Source organism: Perca fluviatilis, chromosome 15, assembly GCF_010015445.1.
Source record: "Perca fluviatilis chromosome 15, GENO_Pfluv_1.0, whole genome shotgun sequence".
Taxonomy (NCBI): Eukaryota; Metazoa; Chordata; class Actinopteri; order Perciformes; family Percidae; genus Perca; species Perca fluviatilis.
In genome coordinates, this window is record NC_053126.1 from 23,048,828 (window position 1) to 23,065,185 (window position 16,358).

The following is a 16,358-nucleotide window of genomic DNA, read 5'->3' on the forward strand; positions in this document are numbered from 1 at the left end:
ACGTATGCACTGGTGGGATGTAACTATTATACATTTACTGTAGTACTGTACTTTTTGTTTTTTTCTTCTACTTTATACTTCTACACTTCATTAATGAAAAAAAATTGTCCTTTTTTATTCCGCTACATTTATTTGACAGCTTTAGTTACTTTGTAGAATCAGAATACATTATGAGTCACTATTGTATATTAAGCTACCCAGCTGTATAAGTAGTTAAAGTTAGCTCCACCTTTGCCAGCTGCAACATCAAAGTGATGAACACATTGATGCATTAATAATTATAATACAGTGATATAATACATATGATGAATATCTGAATTAGCTTATTCTGCATAAGTACTTTCATTTTTGGTACTTAAAGTTCATTTTGATGCTCATACTTTTGTACTTTTTTTTTGGATGCATTACTTTTACTTGTAACAATATTTTTACACTATCGGTACTTTTACTTTTAGTAATGGCTCTAAATACTTCTTCCCCCTCTGCAAGTGGATCTGATTTTTGGGGTATTTGATGGTTAAGATGCTTTATAAGAGCTGAATACCGGTATGTGTAATATTATTTGAGTTGTTTTATTTCATAGTTTGTTTTGTTAAACCCCTCTGCAAGAAGTAGTTCTATCCCCGCCCCCTCTCTTAAAACGTCGCTGTGATTGGTCCATAGACCTGGTAAATAATTCTCCACACCAATGAGCGATACATTTCAATGACGTCATCATTAGATGCCGGAAAAAGTGTCACATGTGTCAACCAACCATGCAACCAACGTCTGTCCTCAGTCTTGCTGAATGTGCACCCAGCTACTTTTAGGTAATTCATTATTTTAAAAAAGCGAATGGAAATGTATAAGGACGCATTAACTGATTAATTGGCGTTGGTTGTTTTAATTATTGTGTCGTATTTATTATGAATACGGTCCATTTGAAGCTCAGGTCCTTGACACTTCTGTTTATTAAAGGCAGAACTATCTCTGCTGGCCCTGCGCCTGTCGCACGCTGTGATTTTCCTTATCACCGGACTGTTTTCCAGTTTTTCCGAACAATGGCTACAACTAGTAATAATAACCCGGAGACGAGGCTGCCGCTGGGCATGAAGAAAGCCAAGCAGAAGGAGCCGCTGCGACGGGTTAAGACCAAAGAGAACAGGAACAAACGAGGAGACGTTCACGGACCATCCACGGTGTACCTGCAGGTGGTCGGTGCTGGAAGCAGAGATAATGCTGCGTCACTGTATGTCTTCTCAGAGTACAACAGGTAATACACAAATATGTCATGAGTTTTTAGTAGCCCGTGCTTTTACTTTGAAACCAGGGCTGTGTAAGCCTCCTCTACTTTCACGGAAATATTTGAGATACAAAGTGTTGTGGGTTATAGGTTAACTTACATTTAAGTCCTGTCTAATGAAGAACATGTGGCATAAGTTGGCACTATCATTCATTTCTTAAAGAGCAATTCAACTGTGTGTGTGTGTGTGTGTGTGTGTTGTGTGTGTGTGTGTGTGTGTGTGTGTGTGTGTGTGTGTGTGTGGTGTTTAACTTTCACCTTGCTGCAGTGATGTACAAGTGTACTCCAGGGTGCGTCAGTACACTGTGACATGACTGTTGGGCATGATTACGACTGCAACACAACACACTTCTTACTACACTCACCCATATGTGAAACAGACTTGCATTTGCTTTGCAGCCTGGTGTTAAGTTACTCTTTTAAGGGGAAACTCCATTGAGTTAGCATTCAACGTCCATGGAGTTGGGGTACTATCCATGGAGAGTGGTCAAAATGTATGCAGTTGATACCCTAGGATGGGCCCACATACGTATATGCATTGTCCTACACTTTACATGTGCAACCATACCCCTCCATTAATATGGTGTTTTTGTAAAACCCTGCCTTCATGGTAAACACCCGCATCTTTTGTTACACATGGCTTCTGTTAAAAATGTAAAGCACAGCCCAAATCGAGAAAACATTGATGACACCATTGGGGTTTAAAAAAGATGACTGAAAGCTCTGCCTGAGCCACAGACACTGAACAACTGCTCAGTAGTACATTGATGCAGTGCCTCTTTAAGTCTTGAAGATGCTTTCAGGTGGTCCCCGATGAAGTGAGGTTTGGCACAATTACAAAAAAATTATGAACAATTTAGTTAGAGCTTTCACATTTTCTACCCAGTATAATTTCACAAAGAAAAGTTTTTAAAAGAAACAATATTATACATAGACATGATATTCAAATTAAACTGAGGCTGACTAACTTCCCTCCTCTCTGCTGCAGATACCTGTTCAACTGTGGTGAAGGAACACAGAGACTCATGCAGGAACACAAGTAAGCTGGTTTGAACACAGGGTTATCCTTGTAGTCGGTCTGATGGATAAAGACGGAGAGGTAACTAATATACTGGTGCTTTCTTCTGACAGACTGAAAGCTGCCCGATTGGACAACATCTTCCTGACCAGACTCAGCTGGGAGAATGTGGGAGGTTTATCAGGTCAGTAACATCAGTCTCTGCAGCACCCCTCGGCTTAAAGTGAATGTGGCTGTTTTTTTGCTTTACAGACAAAATAATAATTTATACATCTTCATAAATTAAATCAATGAATATCGGAGTATTTTGGACCGAACACTTGTGTGTTGTTTCCTCTGCAGGGATGATATTAACCTTGAAGGACACTGGTGTTCCAGAGTGTGTTCTCTCTGGACCGCCACAGCTGGTGAGAAACTTATCCCACAGTACTCGCATCTCTGCAGCAGGTTTTTAGTGGACACGTATTCATTTCACATCGACTGTCTCTTCTTCTTCTTCTTCTTCTTCTTCTTCTTCTTCTTCTTCTTCTTCTTCTTCTTCTTCTTTTTCTTTATCTTTTTCTTTGCCTTTTTTTCCATCAAAGGAGAACTATCTGAATGCCATCAAGTCATTTTCTGGACCACTGGAAGACATCAAGCTGTGTATGTTGAATTTACCGATTAAGCATAATTTTTTTGTGTAATATCTGTCTTGCGTGATGTTTACTGTCATATGCTCCTAGCGGTTCGACCGTACACTGAAGAGACGTACACGGACGATACAATGACAGTTTATCAAGTGCCTATATTTGGTGAGTCTTTCTTGCATTTTTTGTGTTCACTTAGACTTCCTCCTAAAGGGTTTTGGTTTGACAGCTGAGTGTTTTCTGTCTTCACTCTCCAGCCCAGTTGAGGGGTGATGGCAGAAAGCTCTCCCCCAAGTCGGGCGGGAGCAGCCCCTCTCATAGTCCTCCCTCTCCCAGGAGGGACGACATCCACACTAACAGTCCAGACAGTCCAGGTGAGTCCAGGAGCCACTGGAGGACATACATGCGTCACAAACAGAAGGAGAAATCCTACGACCTTGATCTTAATTACTTATTTGTGAAAATGATCTGGTAGTTTTGAGGAGTTCACAGATTAATTCTCAACCACCAACATTATTGCAATTCATCCTGAGGGGGGCGCAAGTGTCTAAACCACATTTCCTGACAATCCATCCAATACTTGTTGAAACATTTCACGTTTATTTTTAGAAGTCTAAAATCACTTATTTTTTGAGTGTGGTGTTGATGGACACTGTTTTCCCACAATGCAAGGGGCAGTTAAAATGAAGGAGCTAGTGTATATTCAGCTGGCATTAAATTGGAGGATAGACATGGGTGTGTTTTCAGTGACAGAATGAGTGACGTTGCCTAATGTCTTGTAGGTGAAAGACGAAAAGCAAGTCGAGATACCTCTTTGGCGGTTTCCTTCATATGTAAGGTAGGAACCTTCAGAAATGTTGTCCTCCTGTATGTAATGTACACATGAAGGAATGTCATCTGACATTTTTCTTCTCTACTTTTACAGCTTCACCCCAAGAAAGGGAATTTCTTAGTCGCTCAAGCCAAGGAGCTCGGTTTGCCTGTGTGAGTGGATTTTTAATACAAATCGACCAGAACATGGACCAGTTAATGATCTTTTAAAAATGATAAGATTTAGTCTGATATGGTGCATTTTTTTTATGATTTAATTGATTGCAATATTAACACAAGCGGTCCATGCAAAGCCCTTAAACTCACTTAACTCTGATCAGATCAATACAGCTGTGGACAAATGTCTGATTATTTAGTTTTATTAGTTATAATTATTTGGGGTTTGAGTGAACAATGTTTTTGTTGGAACGAGTTAATGAGTTACTTTCCCCCCGAATTTTATAAGCTTGAAATGGTCAAATTTAAATATGCTAAATATTATAATATTCTATTATAGCTCTCTATATCGTATATTACTAGTAAGTTTTAGAGCTGCACGATATGGAAAATATGCAATAGCGTTATTGAACATTGCGATAACTATATTACTTCCAATAAATAAACAGATTCAGATCTTTTCTTCTAGTCGATTAGTCAGAAAATAGTAAAAAATAAATTAATATGTCACAATGTCTTGAAAATCTCACATTGGAGAAGCTGGAACCAGCATGTTTTTTTCAGCACTACATTTAGTTTTCATCATTTTATATATAATTATACTGTAGTTCAGAAACTCTGTTATAACTTTTAAACCTTTTTTTCCCCCACAGAGGCACAGCAGCAATCGGGCCACTCATAGCAGCATTGAAGGATGGGAAAAGTATCACGTACGAAGGCAAAGAGGTGCTGTGTGAAGATGCTCTGTTTGATATCAACTCCTTTATTTTACTCATTGCATTTTTTTTTTTTATGTGTCCTTTTAGAGCTGACCCATGTCTCCTTTTTCACTATTAAAATGTTGTGTATAAATGGGTATGTGTGTTGATTTGATGTGCATTGATTTATATGTCCTTTTATTTCCACTGTCAAAGCACTTCGTAAACTATTGTTTTTAAAGGTCCTACACACATATACAAATAAATAAAGTTATTATATTTATTAGGCTGCAGCTCTGAACTGTTTTTCTTTCTGTTGTCTTGCAGATCCGGCCGGAGCAGGTTTGTACTCCCACTGACCCAGGACCAGTCTTTATCATTGTCGAGTGTCCGTCTGAAGAGTTTGTCGAAGCTCTTTGCACCAGTCGGCAGCTGAGAAGGTAGCGGTTTGATTATCTGTGATGTACATTTAAATAACTCATTAATACTATATCTGTTATATATTACACCTGAAACAATATGTATTTAAATTGAGTGCGTCGTCCCCTCTAGATACCAATCAGGCGGGACGGAGGACCCTGCTGCGTTGATTGTTCACATGACTCCGGAGTCTGTTTTGACAACAGATCAATACAAGAAGTGGATGGAGTGGTTTGTATTCTCTCGCTTTTGAAACCAGACTCCATAGAGATTCCAGCTTTATTTTATTTTTTGTAACCTTAAGTTAAACACACCGAGGCTGAGAGTGTTTTTTTTTGTGTTTCTGCAGCTTTCCGTCCACAACTGAACACCTGATCCTTAACGAACATGTCTCTACAGTCCACAATGTCAGAAGTCACAAGATCCAAGCTCAGCTGAACATGATTCACCCAGACATCTTTCCAGAACTCAAGTCTTACAACACAAAGGTACCACACAACCATACACGTGCATCGCATTATATACAGTACAGGCCAAAAGTTTGGACACACCTTCTCATTCAATGCGTTTCCTTTATTTTCATGACTATTTACATTGTAGATTCTCACTGAAGTCATCAAAATATTAATAACAATTGAATTACATTCTTTTTTTTTTTTAATTTTTTCTTTGCACGCGACTCTTGCGCTTTTCTTGAGGTAGTCACCTGAAATGGTTTTCCAGTCTTGAAGGAGTTCCCAGAGATGCTTAGCACTTGTTGGCCCTTTTGCCTTCACTCTGCCGTCCAGCTCACCCCAAACCATTTCGATTGGGTTCAGGTCTGGTGACTGTGGAGGCCAGGTCATCTGGCGCAGCTTCCATCACTCTCCTTCTTGGTCAAATAGCCCTTACACAGCCTGGAGGTGTGTTTGGGGTCATTGTACTGTTGAAAAATAAATGATGGTCCAACTAAACGAACCAACGGGGATGCCGTGTCGCTGCAGGATGCGGTGGTAGCCTGCTAGTTCAGTATGCCTTCAATTTTGAATAAATCCCCAACAGTGTCACCAGCAAAGCACCCCGACACCATCACACCTCCTCCTCCATGCTTCACGGTGGGAACCAGGCATGTAAAGAAAGCACAAAGATAGGTGGTTTGGAACCAAATTTGGACTCATCGGACCAAAGCACAGATTTCCACTGGTCTAATGTCCATTCCTTGTGTTTCTCTTTGCTTGTTGCCTCTCCTTAGCAGTGGTTTCCTAGCAGCGTACTTGACCATGAAGGCCTGATACGCGTAGTCTCCTCTTAACAGTTGTTCTAGAGATGTGTCTGCTGCTAGAACTCTGTGTGGCATTCATCTGGTCTCTAATCTGAGCTGCTGTTAACTTGCGATTTCTGAGGCTGGTGACTCGGATGAACTTATCCTCAGCAGCAGAGGTGGCTCTTGGTCTTCCTTTCCTGGGCCGGTCCTCATGTGAGACAGTTTTGTTGTAGCGCTTGATGGTTTTGCGACTGCATTCGGGAACACATTCAACATTTTACGCAATTTTCCGGACTGACTGACCTTCATTTGTTAAAGTAATGATGGCCACTTTCGTTTCTCTTTACTTAGCTGATTGGTTCTTGCCATAATATGAATTCTAACAGTTGTCCAATAGGGCTGTCGGTGTTATCAACCTGACTTCTGCACAACACAACTGATGGTCCCAACCCCATTAATAAGGGAAAAAAATTCCACAATTAACCCTGACAAGGCACACCTGTGAAGTGAAAACCATTTCAGGTGACTACCTCATGAAGCTCTGTTAAGAGCACCACGGGTTTGCGCGGTATCAAAAAAGCAAAGGGTGGCTACTTTGAGGAATCTAAAATATAAGACATGTTTTCAGTTATTTCACACTTTTTTGTTAAGTACATAATTCCATATGTGTTCATTCATAGTTTTGATGCCTTCAGTGAGAATCTACAATGTAAATAGTCATGAAAATAAAGGAAACTCATTGAAAGAGAAGGTGTGTCCAAACTTTTGGCCTGTACTGTAGTTAGCCAGTACAGGCTAGTCCACAAGAGATATTACTCCTTACAAAATTATACATAGATGCTATTACACAGAAAGGAAGTGCTGGCGACACTTGGAGAACGGATCGAACAGACTTTGATAAAACCCCTTTTACCACAGGGTGTCACCAAAGCACAGTTTGGGTTAATACTGGCTTCATTATTGCTGCAAGACTGCAAACCAGAAGAACACAAGAACACCAGAACTCACTGAATGGGTTAAGCTGCTATCTTTTTAAATACTTAATAGCTAGCATGAACAATTAATAAGGAAAATTTAAGCAAGCCTGGGATTATTTCTTTCTGTACATTTAAGCTACAGTTGGTAACTTTTATCAAAAAATGACTTTTTGTCACTATATCCTGTCAGTATGACACAACTCAGATGGTCTGTGAAAAAATCATGTTGCTCTTGTTGTAAGAAAAATAAGGCTTGTTATTGTCATGGCTGAAACTGTATGATACGTTAATATGGGTGCATTTGTAAAGCGTTTTGGGTGCTGTAATTCTTTTTTGTTTTGTTATCCCTCCCTTTTTGGGTGTTTGTTATTGATAAAATAAGACCTGTATGAGTCATATAAATATAGAATGGTTGATTTGAAAGGAAAATGAATAAAAAATGACATGACAAAAGCATTCAATGTTTTTACAAGGTGAAGAGTCCGACTGTACACGTTATCACTGAATCAGCCTCTCTGGGTTGTAAATTCTCTGTAGTTTTCTTCATATTATATCCTTCTCATTCCTCATGTTCGGCACATTTAGGGACAGGTTTCTTATTTTTAAAGCTGATGCCATTTGTCACTTGATTCGGCGATTGACAGAAATCAATTGAAACCAATTATTATTGATCGATTGTTTAGGTCGTTTACCAACATTCACTGGTTCCAGCTCCTCCAGTATGTAGCTCTTCTGGTTTTCTTAGTTTCATACTGCTGTAACTGAATCTGTCTTTGGGTTTCAGACTGTTGGTCAGACAAAACAAGATATTTGTAAATGTCACCATGGACTGTCATTTTATCATGACATTAATTGGAAAATAATTAGTTAATTGATGATTAAATAAATCATTGGTTGCAGCTGTAATAAGTTCATATCACCGTGATAATTTATTTCATTTTTGGAATGTAGCTGTTTTTTCCCCTTAGCAAATATAGTATATGTTGGTCTTTACCACGGAACATTATTTTATATGCATCCCCATTTGCTCTGTTATGTTTTTGTATACAGTTTTTTTTTTTTATTATTCCAACATTGACTGCAGTGGTTCTCAGTAACTATATTTCAACATGACTTGAGTAGGAGTTCACAAAGTGATAAATCAAGTGTGGTCCATTAAAAAGTAGTTGTAAGAAAACAACAAAAACTTTTGTCTTTATTCCCCAGGAGGCTCAGGCTGCCCTGCACGTCCCCAACGTCAGAGCCGAGTGTCTGCTCAAGTTCCAGCTCAGACCTGTAATGGAGTGGCAAAGGTTAGTTTGTCCTTCAATCCCCCCAATTTAGCCACCATTACTCTGCGGCTCCGAGCGCTGCCTTGTCACAGAAAACAATCTGGAATGGACCGTTGCACTCAGCCGCTTTCTTCCTCTTTCTTCCTCTTTCTTCTTTTTCAACCTCAAATGTCAGTGTTTTTTCTTCATCGTTTCTGTCAAGTACTGTAGTACTGCGCATCAAGGTCAGATGTGAATACAATTCTTGTTTTCCCCGCCAGTGTTGTTGCAGGCAGTGGTGTGTGTCTTCTTGACTCTGTATCTCGTTCGTTAGAGACGCCATCCCCTCCTGCAACGCTGCAGAGTTTGTGAAAGAGGCTTCTGAGGTCCCAAACTTTCTGGAAGAAGTGGACAAGTGCAGGAAGATTTGCTCCACTGACGCTGCAGAGCTTTCTGGTGAGTTCTCTTTAAACCCCAGAGGGATGTTTTTTTTTTTTTTTTTTTTTTAAAGCCAAACAAAACGTTTATTTTTAAGTGGATGATCCTTCAGTGATGTTTAGAAAACGTATATTATCACGTATCATTGTAGAAATATGGTTATGTTTTCTACTTCAGGGCAAAGAGAAAAATACCCAGAGGTGGTTTTCTTGGGAACAGGATCAGCTCTTCCGATGAAGATCCGAAACGTCAGTGGCACTTTAGTTAACATCAGGTATGGATCTCAGGTTTCCACACACACCTACAGGTAGAATGGAAAGAGATTTACAAATTTAAAATGCTTTTAATTGTTATTTTGTTCCCATAACACTAAATGAAAAGGGAACAATAATCAAGATCATAAATGTGCCATTTCCAGCAACTCATCCTGTAGTTAGTTAGTTAGTTAGTTGGTTAGTTTTATTATCACACCAACACAACATTTGTACACAAAATATAAGCTGAGGATATACAGGGAGAAGAGAATTCTTATGATTCATCAGGAGCCTCTCTTTCTCTTCATGTGGAATAACCAGAAGCATATTGTGAGTTCTCTTTGGAGAGTGCACAGTTAACAGTAAACTGCAGTGAACGGTGTCCTCCGTCTTGTTGTAGCAGGAGCGGGAGAAATGCCTCAATGCATTGAAAAATCAGTTTTGAAATAATCAACTTAAACTTCTTTTTTCGCTTTAAATTGCATATTTTTTTGACACTTTCTATACATTTTGTATTGTGTTTTTTTTTTTTCCTTCAGTCTTTACTGATGCTATATGATGACTGATGGCTACACCCTTCCATCAAATACACTCAGTTGCCAGTTTATTAGGTACACCAAGCTAAAACTAAGGCAGTCCAATGTCCCAATCCTGCAACAAATCCTCTCTTCATTGAAGTCATAGTGTTCAGTTAATGTTGAAACTGTTTGGAGAGGTGTTGATTTAATTGTATGATAATTTTGGGGGATGTAGTTGTTGGTTAGTTGCGGTAGGTTTGAATCGTAATCCACCACACAACAGGAGCTTGTAAGGATGGACTCAGTGGGTTCAGTAGACTTAAAGAGGGTCTTACATCTGTACATTTTGGTGCAGATCTGTAAAAACTGAATGGGTGACCCTTAATAAATGAGGATGTATTTAGTTGGATTGCACCTGGAAATCCTTCACTGTCAAAATGTGGCTGAAGCACATAGTTGGGGGTACAAGAAAGAAAAGTGTTTGTATATGCCCTCATTCAGTTTAAGTTAAGTGGGTCTTGTGTTTGTGGCTGCATGTAGCCCGAGTCAGTCCGTGCTGCTGGACTGTGGAGAGGGAACCTTCGGTCAGCTCTGCAGACACTACGGGGACGCTGTGGACCATGCTCTGTCCAAGATCTCGACCGTCTTCATCTCACACATGCATGCTGACCACCACACAGTAAGCAGCTATTCATGATTACCATGCTGTGGTTTAATATAGGAAATCCCATAACATCTCAAATGTGAAGTCAGCTGCTTGAAAAATAACCACCAATCTTCTTGTGTTAGGGGCTGCTCATGTTGCTGTATCAGAGGGAAAGAGCACTGGTATGTAGGCCTGCAACAATTATTACATAATGTCTAAATAGTCAATTTTTTTTTTCTTTTTACATAATCAAGGTTTCTTTGTCTAACTGCAGTTAATTGCTAACATTAGCTAAGGTCTTAAGGCGTATGACTGGTAATTGATATGCAAATAAGTGATTACTGGTCGGACTATATATTTTTATTATTATTAATTATACAGCAAAATTTGGAATTTGTTACGACTGTACTGGTATGTAAAGGAAGAGGTGACTTAAATCCTAATACAGTGTTTCCTTTGGCCATTTAATGTTTGAATGATTATTTGTTAAAAAAAAAAAACATAAAAGTTTGTGTCTCTTAGACAACGTTGGGGAAGACGTTCAGCCCCGTCCTCCTGGTGGCTCCGGTCCAGCTCATGACCTGGCTCAGCCAGTATCACGATTACTGCGAGGAGATCCTCAACCATATCAAGTATGTGGATACAAAGACAGCTTAAGATCACACAGACTTCACCTTTGTGCTCCAAGACTATGGATGTGTTTGTGTGCTCAGCAGAGTTTAGTTTGGACTGTTTAATCTACTTTTATTCTGCTTTATGGCAATATTGTAGTTAGTTAGTTTACAGTATTTTCACGTCAATGGTATGGAGTATTGTGATTGTTCTATTCAGTGGATCATTTAAAGGCTGACTAGTTATGATTTTAGCTACAAGTTCTCAATAAAAAGTGAAGAAAATGCGCTACAATATAACTCCGTACATATTTGTTTAGTGCAACACAGTACACATCAAATGTATGCATGAATATTTTGTTGTTTTAGGTAGGTTTTTAGTAAGTTTTTATCTGAAAAGTAACTACAGCTGGCAGATAAATGTAGTGGAGTAAAAAGTAAAGTATGAAGTAGCAGGAAATGGAAATATTCAAATAAAGTGCAAGTACATGAAATTGTACATAAAGGGGCTGTAGTCAAAATCCTGAAAAAACAGCGGGCTGGGATTGTTTTACTTCGCTCTAAACACTTCCCCAATACATGAAATATCAACGTTTTTACTCATACATCAGCAAAGCAATGCGCAAAAGGACTAGCTATCAAAACAAAAACAGAAGTTTGGATTACCACACACACACACACACACACACACACACAGGGAGTGTGACTTCTACTCTGCTTAGGACGCCATAGCAAATGTTTGTTTGCTGCTATATTAATGTTCTGAATATCGAGTACAGCCCCTTTTTAAGTACAGTACTTGAGTAAACGTGCTTAGTTACTTCCAATCTCTGTACAGATTTAATTTGGCTAACATGATTTTTGCCTGTTAACAGCAAAGTTTTTTTTGGGAGCATGCTACCGTGGCTTTTCTTTTTTTTTTTTGTGGGCTTGGCGTCTTTTAATATCTGTTTTGTGCTTCAGCCTCATCCCTAACAAAGTTCTGTGTGACGGTGCCGAGGTCCCCAAGCAGAGGACAAAGTCGTTCATCCAAGCGCTGCTGAAGAAGAATGATCTGGAAAAGGTGTTTTAACATCACATCATTTCGATATTGAAGGCTTCACAGTTTTTTTTCCCCCAAAATGTACTCATTCTTTTTGTTTGTGCGTGTTCTCAGTTCCAGACGTGCATGGTGCGTCACTGTAAGAACGCCTTTGCCTGCAGCTTCACTCACCGTTCAGGCTGGAAACTGGCCTTCTCTGGTGACACCATGCCCTGCGACGCGTTCGTACACACTGGTTAGTACCACTCCGACTGATTAAAGTCCACATTTCATTCAAGTGTATCTAGGCAGACTACTTACAGTTTGGAATGTTTAAAAGCGTACACTCAATTTGCTCTTACAGAGATTCGTAATAAGCAGCTCGACTACACGGGTGGTATCTAAATAATTTATCCGATATTTCCTAATGCTTTCGATTACTCTCATAGCTGGCAGGCTCTTCTAATGGTTCATGTGGGATCCCACTTCATTGACTCTTCTTAAATTGCTTGACTGAATTCTGTTCAAGTAAAGCCTCCCAGAGACGGAGAATGTATCCACTGCCTGCTCATTATAGATGGCTCAGCTCAGCAGACAAACAGGGCGGGCCCAATTCTTGATTACGCAGACTACCTGATTGATTTCCTGCAGGGCAGGAAGAGGCTGTAAGTACTTCTCTATGATTCAGATTATTATTGGTTTTTTTTGCGGGCAGGAAATAATGCAACCTTACTGATCCACGAGGCCACGCTTGAAGACGGGCTGGAAGAAGAAGCTGTAGAGAAAAGACATAGGTGGGTAAAATAAACGGCCACAAACTGAATGATATCAAACGAATAAAAAAGGATGAAAAAAGAATCAGTTAAAGTTCTATGAGCCAACAAAAGAAATGCACTTTATCGGCTGTCTGAGGTTGCACTTATTTTTGAGTGCATTGTGGCGAGTTAAGGAAAGAACATTTTAACAGATATTGACATTGACTTTTTATGGTGCCAGAGGGAGTCTGTCTTCACAAAAATATCTTTTTATCTCAACAGAAAACAATATTCCCATCAACAGTTTCCCTCTGAAACCCTTTAGAGTCAGCTTTAGTGAGAAAGCGGTAGTTCTGACATTATGCTTCATGTTTTCTGACAGCACAACCTCCCAGGCCATCGGTATCGGCATGAGGATGAACGCCGAGTTCATCATGCTGAACCACTTCAGCCAGCGCTACGCCAAGATCCCTCTCTTCAGTGAAGACTTCAACGACAGAGTGGGCATCTCATTCGACCACATGAGAGTAAGTTCATCACTTGACAACAATGTTCATGCACATGTAATATCGGATATACAAAAACAACTTTTATTCTGCTTTATGGCAATATTGTATTTACAGGATTTTCACATCAATGTTAAAGTATTGTGATTGTTCTATTTACTGGATCATTTAAAGGCTGACTAGTTATGATTTTAGCTACATGTTCTCAATAGAATTTGTAGAAAATGTGGTATATCGCCGTATACATTTGTTTAGTGCAACACAGTACACATACATGGATCAAATGTACATATGGCTCTTATGTTTTAGGTGATGTTTTTTATCTGACACGTAACTAAAGCTGTCAGATAAATGTAGTGGAGTAAACATTAAAATATAAAGTTTAAAGTAGCAGAAAATGGAAATACTCAATAAAGTACAAGTACTTAATGGGCTTCACTCAACATGCTGAGAGCGAAAAAAGCGGGCTGGGATTGCCTCAACACGGCTCTCACAGACTGTTAGTTGGAGCATGACAGGCCTGGTAAATGTGCCTTGAGTGGTGATTGTCTAGATACAAGTTTAAAGGAACTTAATTAATAAGGAACTTTGATCAAGTGCTTGTTCATTTGATATAAATATAAAAATGTTAATTCATCGGGAACTACGGGTTACCTTTTCAAATCTTTCTCAGTTATGTTCAGCTGTGAAGACTTGACATATTTTTAAATATCCCGTAATTTGAGCATCTTAAGATGTTTTTGGACAAGCCTAGTGTATTTTGTATAGAACCTTTTTAACAACAAGGCAATTCAAAGTGCTTTAAATGAGACAAAATGTATTCAACAACAAACGAGGAGTTATAAAATGAGATGATTTTAAAACGGGTAAAATAGAAAATAAAAACTATATAGTGCAAGATATGAAGGAATAGTTCTAAATAAGATAAGAGCCTCGATTTTAAAAGAATCTCAGACAGGAATTTAGACTGTAGACAGGTCAATGGTAACGCACACTGAATGTTGTGTTAATGAGACTGCAGCAGTACGTTTGTCTAAACAGCTGCATTCCTGAGCTTTATATTGTTTTAGTTCACTGCTGATTCCCCGTCCTGAAGTACATAAAGATATTTCCCTTTCAGATGCAAGGCTGAACAGAAGTTAATTGTGAGATACGCCACAGTATTTATGAGCCTCACTTCTTTATCAGAGTCACGAGTTCAGACCTGGTACTGTCACTTGACCATTTTCTCCATTTCCTCTTTGCTCAGATTGGCTTTGGGGACTTTAAAACCCTCCCCAGGCTCATTCCCGCACTTAAAACCCTTTTCGCCGAGGAGATCGGTGAGATGGAGGAGAGGCGAGAGAGGAGGGAGCTGAGACATCCGAGAGGAAGCAGCTCTGAGGGGAACAGTGAGCAGAAGACGACCGACATGGGCCGAGGTGCCAAAAGAGACCAGGAGGAGGCAGCGACACACAGCACACAGACCAAGAGGCTGAAGACCAGCTGAGGCCTGACTGACCAACAGTGTTCAAAACACATGGACTTAGAACTGAGAGCATCCTGGGTTCTCTTATTTAAATAAGTTAGATTTTTATTTGGCTCGTGTGGTTTAATTGAATAAAAAGCATGTATATTTCCTGTATTGCAGTGTACAAAGCTCAGCTATAAATATAGTTTTTGTTTTTCATTAAAAATAATAAAAGCAATACCACACAGCCTGTAGTTCCATACAGTTATGTCCAAGCTATTAATTATTTTTAAAAAGTGGAACCAATACATATTTAATACAGATGAAAATGAAGACATGATGATCTACTATTGGATGGATTTTCATTAAGTTTGGTTCAGATTTGCAGACTCAGTATGAACTGTGATAACTTTGGTGATCCCTTCTCTTTCCATATAGTACTATTATCAGCTAAAACCATTTGTCCTATTTATATATTAGGTTATTTAACAGGGACCATACACTCAAGATTACCATTGTTACATAGCAGGAGCAGTGCATCAGATGTGTGTATATAAGGCAGCCGTCCCTGGTTAAGCTTTTAAATTCAGGTTAAAACCGCTAAACAAATGGATAAAACTGATTCAGGATGAAGACAATGCTCAGGTTGACATTCCCATTAGCCTCAGTTGTGCTAATTAGCAAATGCTAACAGGTTTAATCTGGTGAACATAGTAAACATTATACCTGCATATTAGCATGCAAGACATGCTAACTTACAGCGCCACCCGCATGGCTGTTTTCAGAAGATTCGGTCCAGTTTACATTGATACTACCATCACTTGGACTGACGGAAGACCTTTCAACTTTTTATCAGTTACTTTTAAATAGCTCACTTGCTAACTAGTTTTCACACTGTAACTCCCAGCACATTGTGTTCAGGTGAGCCTAATCACTCAGGTAGGTAGGAGTGTCCTGTGCAGTAGGAGCTATCCTAGCTGGTAGTGGTGGGATTCACCAGAGGCCTCGCGGTACAATATCATCACGATACAATATTATTGCGATTTTTAAACATATTGCAGTATTCTGCGATATACTGCAATTTATTACCTTTTTTCCAACTTCAAATTTTTCCCAATTTCAAATGATGTCCCCAAAAGGAACCTTTGTCAATATCAGTTTTATCTATAAAAAGATACATTTCTCTGTTCATCTTGCTTAAATTTTATTGCTCCAAAATGGGATTGTCAAGCAGACCAACACATATATAATAATAGATCGATACTTAGCTTCTGTGTATCCATACAATATTGCCATGGAAAATATCACAATACTATGCTGTATCGATTTTTTTTTCCCCACCTGTAACAGCTGGTAGTTTATTAAACTCCACCCAGGAGATTATGTTTAGCAGTTCGGTTTGTCAGCAGGATTTCGGAACAACTGGCCTAATTTTCATGAACCTTGGTGGAAGGGTGTACCGTGGACCAAGGAAGAATCCATTCCAATTACGAGCGGATCCAAATCACGGGGCGGATTCACTAATTATTTTTCACTTTAGTTAACATTGCGAGTTAGGTCATGGCCTTGGCACAGGTCTGCGCTCTCCGAGTGCCCTTCTAGTGAGTGTGACATTCTAAAAAAGATCAGCCTTGCACCTATATTGTCAGTTTATCAGT

The 16,358-nt window shown here is 39.3% G+C and overlaps 1 protein-coding gene across 2 annotated transcripts; it reads left to right on the plus strand.

Annotated features, from left to right (window-relative positions):
* Window positions 1-710: 710 nt before the first annotated feature.
* Window positions 711-14,947, plus strand: elac2 (elaC ribonuclease Z 2). Of its 2 annotated transcripts, XM_039824343.1 has the most exons (25): window positions 711-809; window positions 1,029-1,252; window positions 2,271-2,321; window positions 2,414-2,484; window positions 2,643-2,707; window positions 2,885-2,942; window positions 3,023-3,091; window positions 3,184-3,300; window positions 3,709-3,764; window positions 3,852-3,910; window positions 4,567-4,639; window positions 4,939-5,051; window positions 5,164-5,262; window positions 5,381-5,519; window positions 8,458-8,543; window positions 8,836-8,957; window positions 9,117-9,213; window positions 10,252-10,390; window positions 10,501-10,539; window positions 10,880-10,989; window positions 11,932-12,031; window positions 12,125-12,245; window positions 12,705-12,783; window positions 13,127-13,271; window positions 14,500-14,947. In XM_039824343.1, exons 2-25 carry the CDS (start codon window positions 1,041-1,043, stop codon window positions 14,737-14,739), a joined length of 2,460 nt encoding a protein of 819 aa, XP_039680277.1. In that variant the 5' UTR covers window positions 711-809; window positions 1,029-1,040; the 3' UTR covers window positions 14,740-14,947. The 2 variants fall into 2 exon arrangements, with proteins under 2 accessions (XP_039680277.1, XP_039680276.1); XM_039824342.1 differs by having other exon boundaries at window positions 726-1,252.
* The last annotated feature ends 1,411 nt before the right edge of the window (window positions 14,948-16,358 follow it).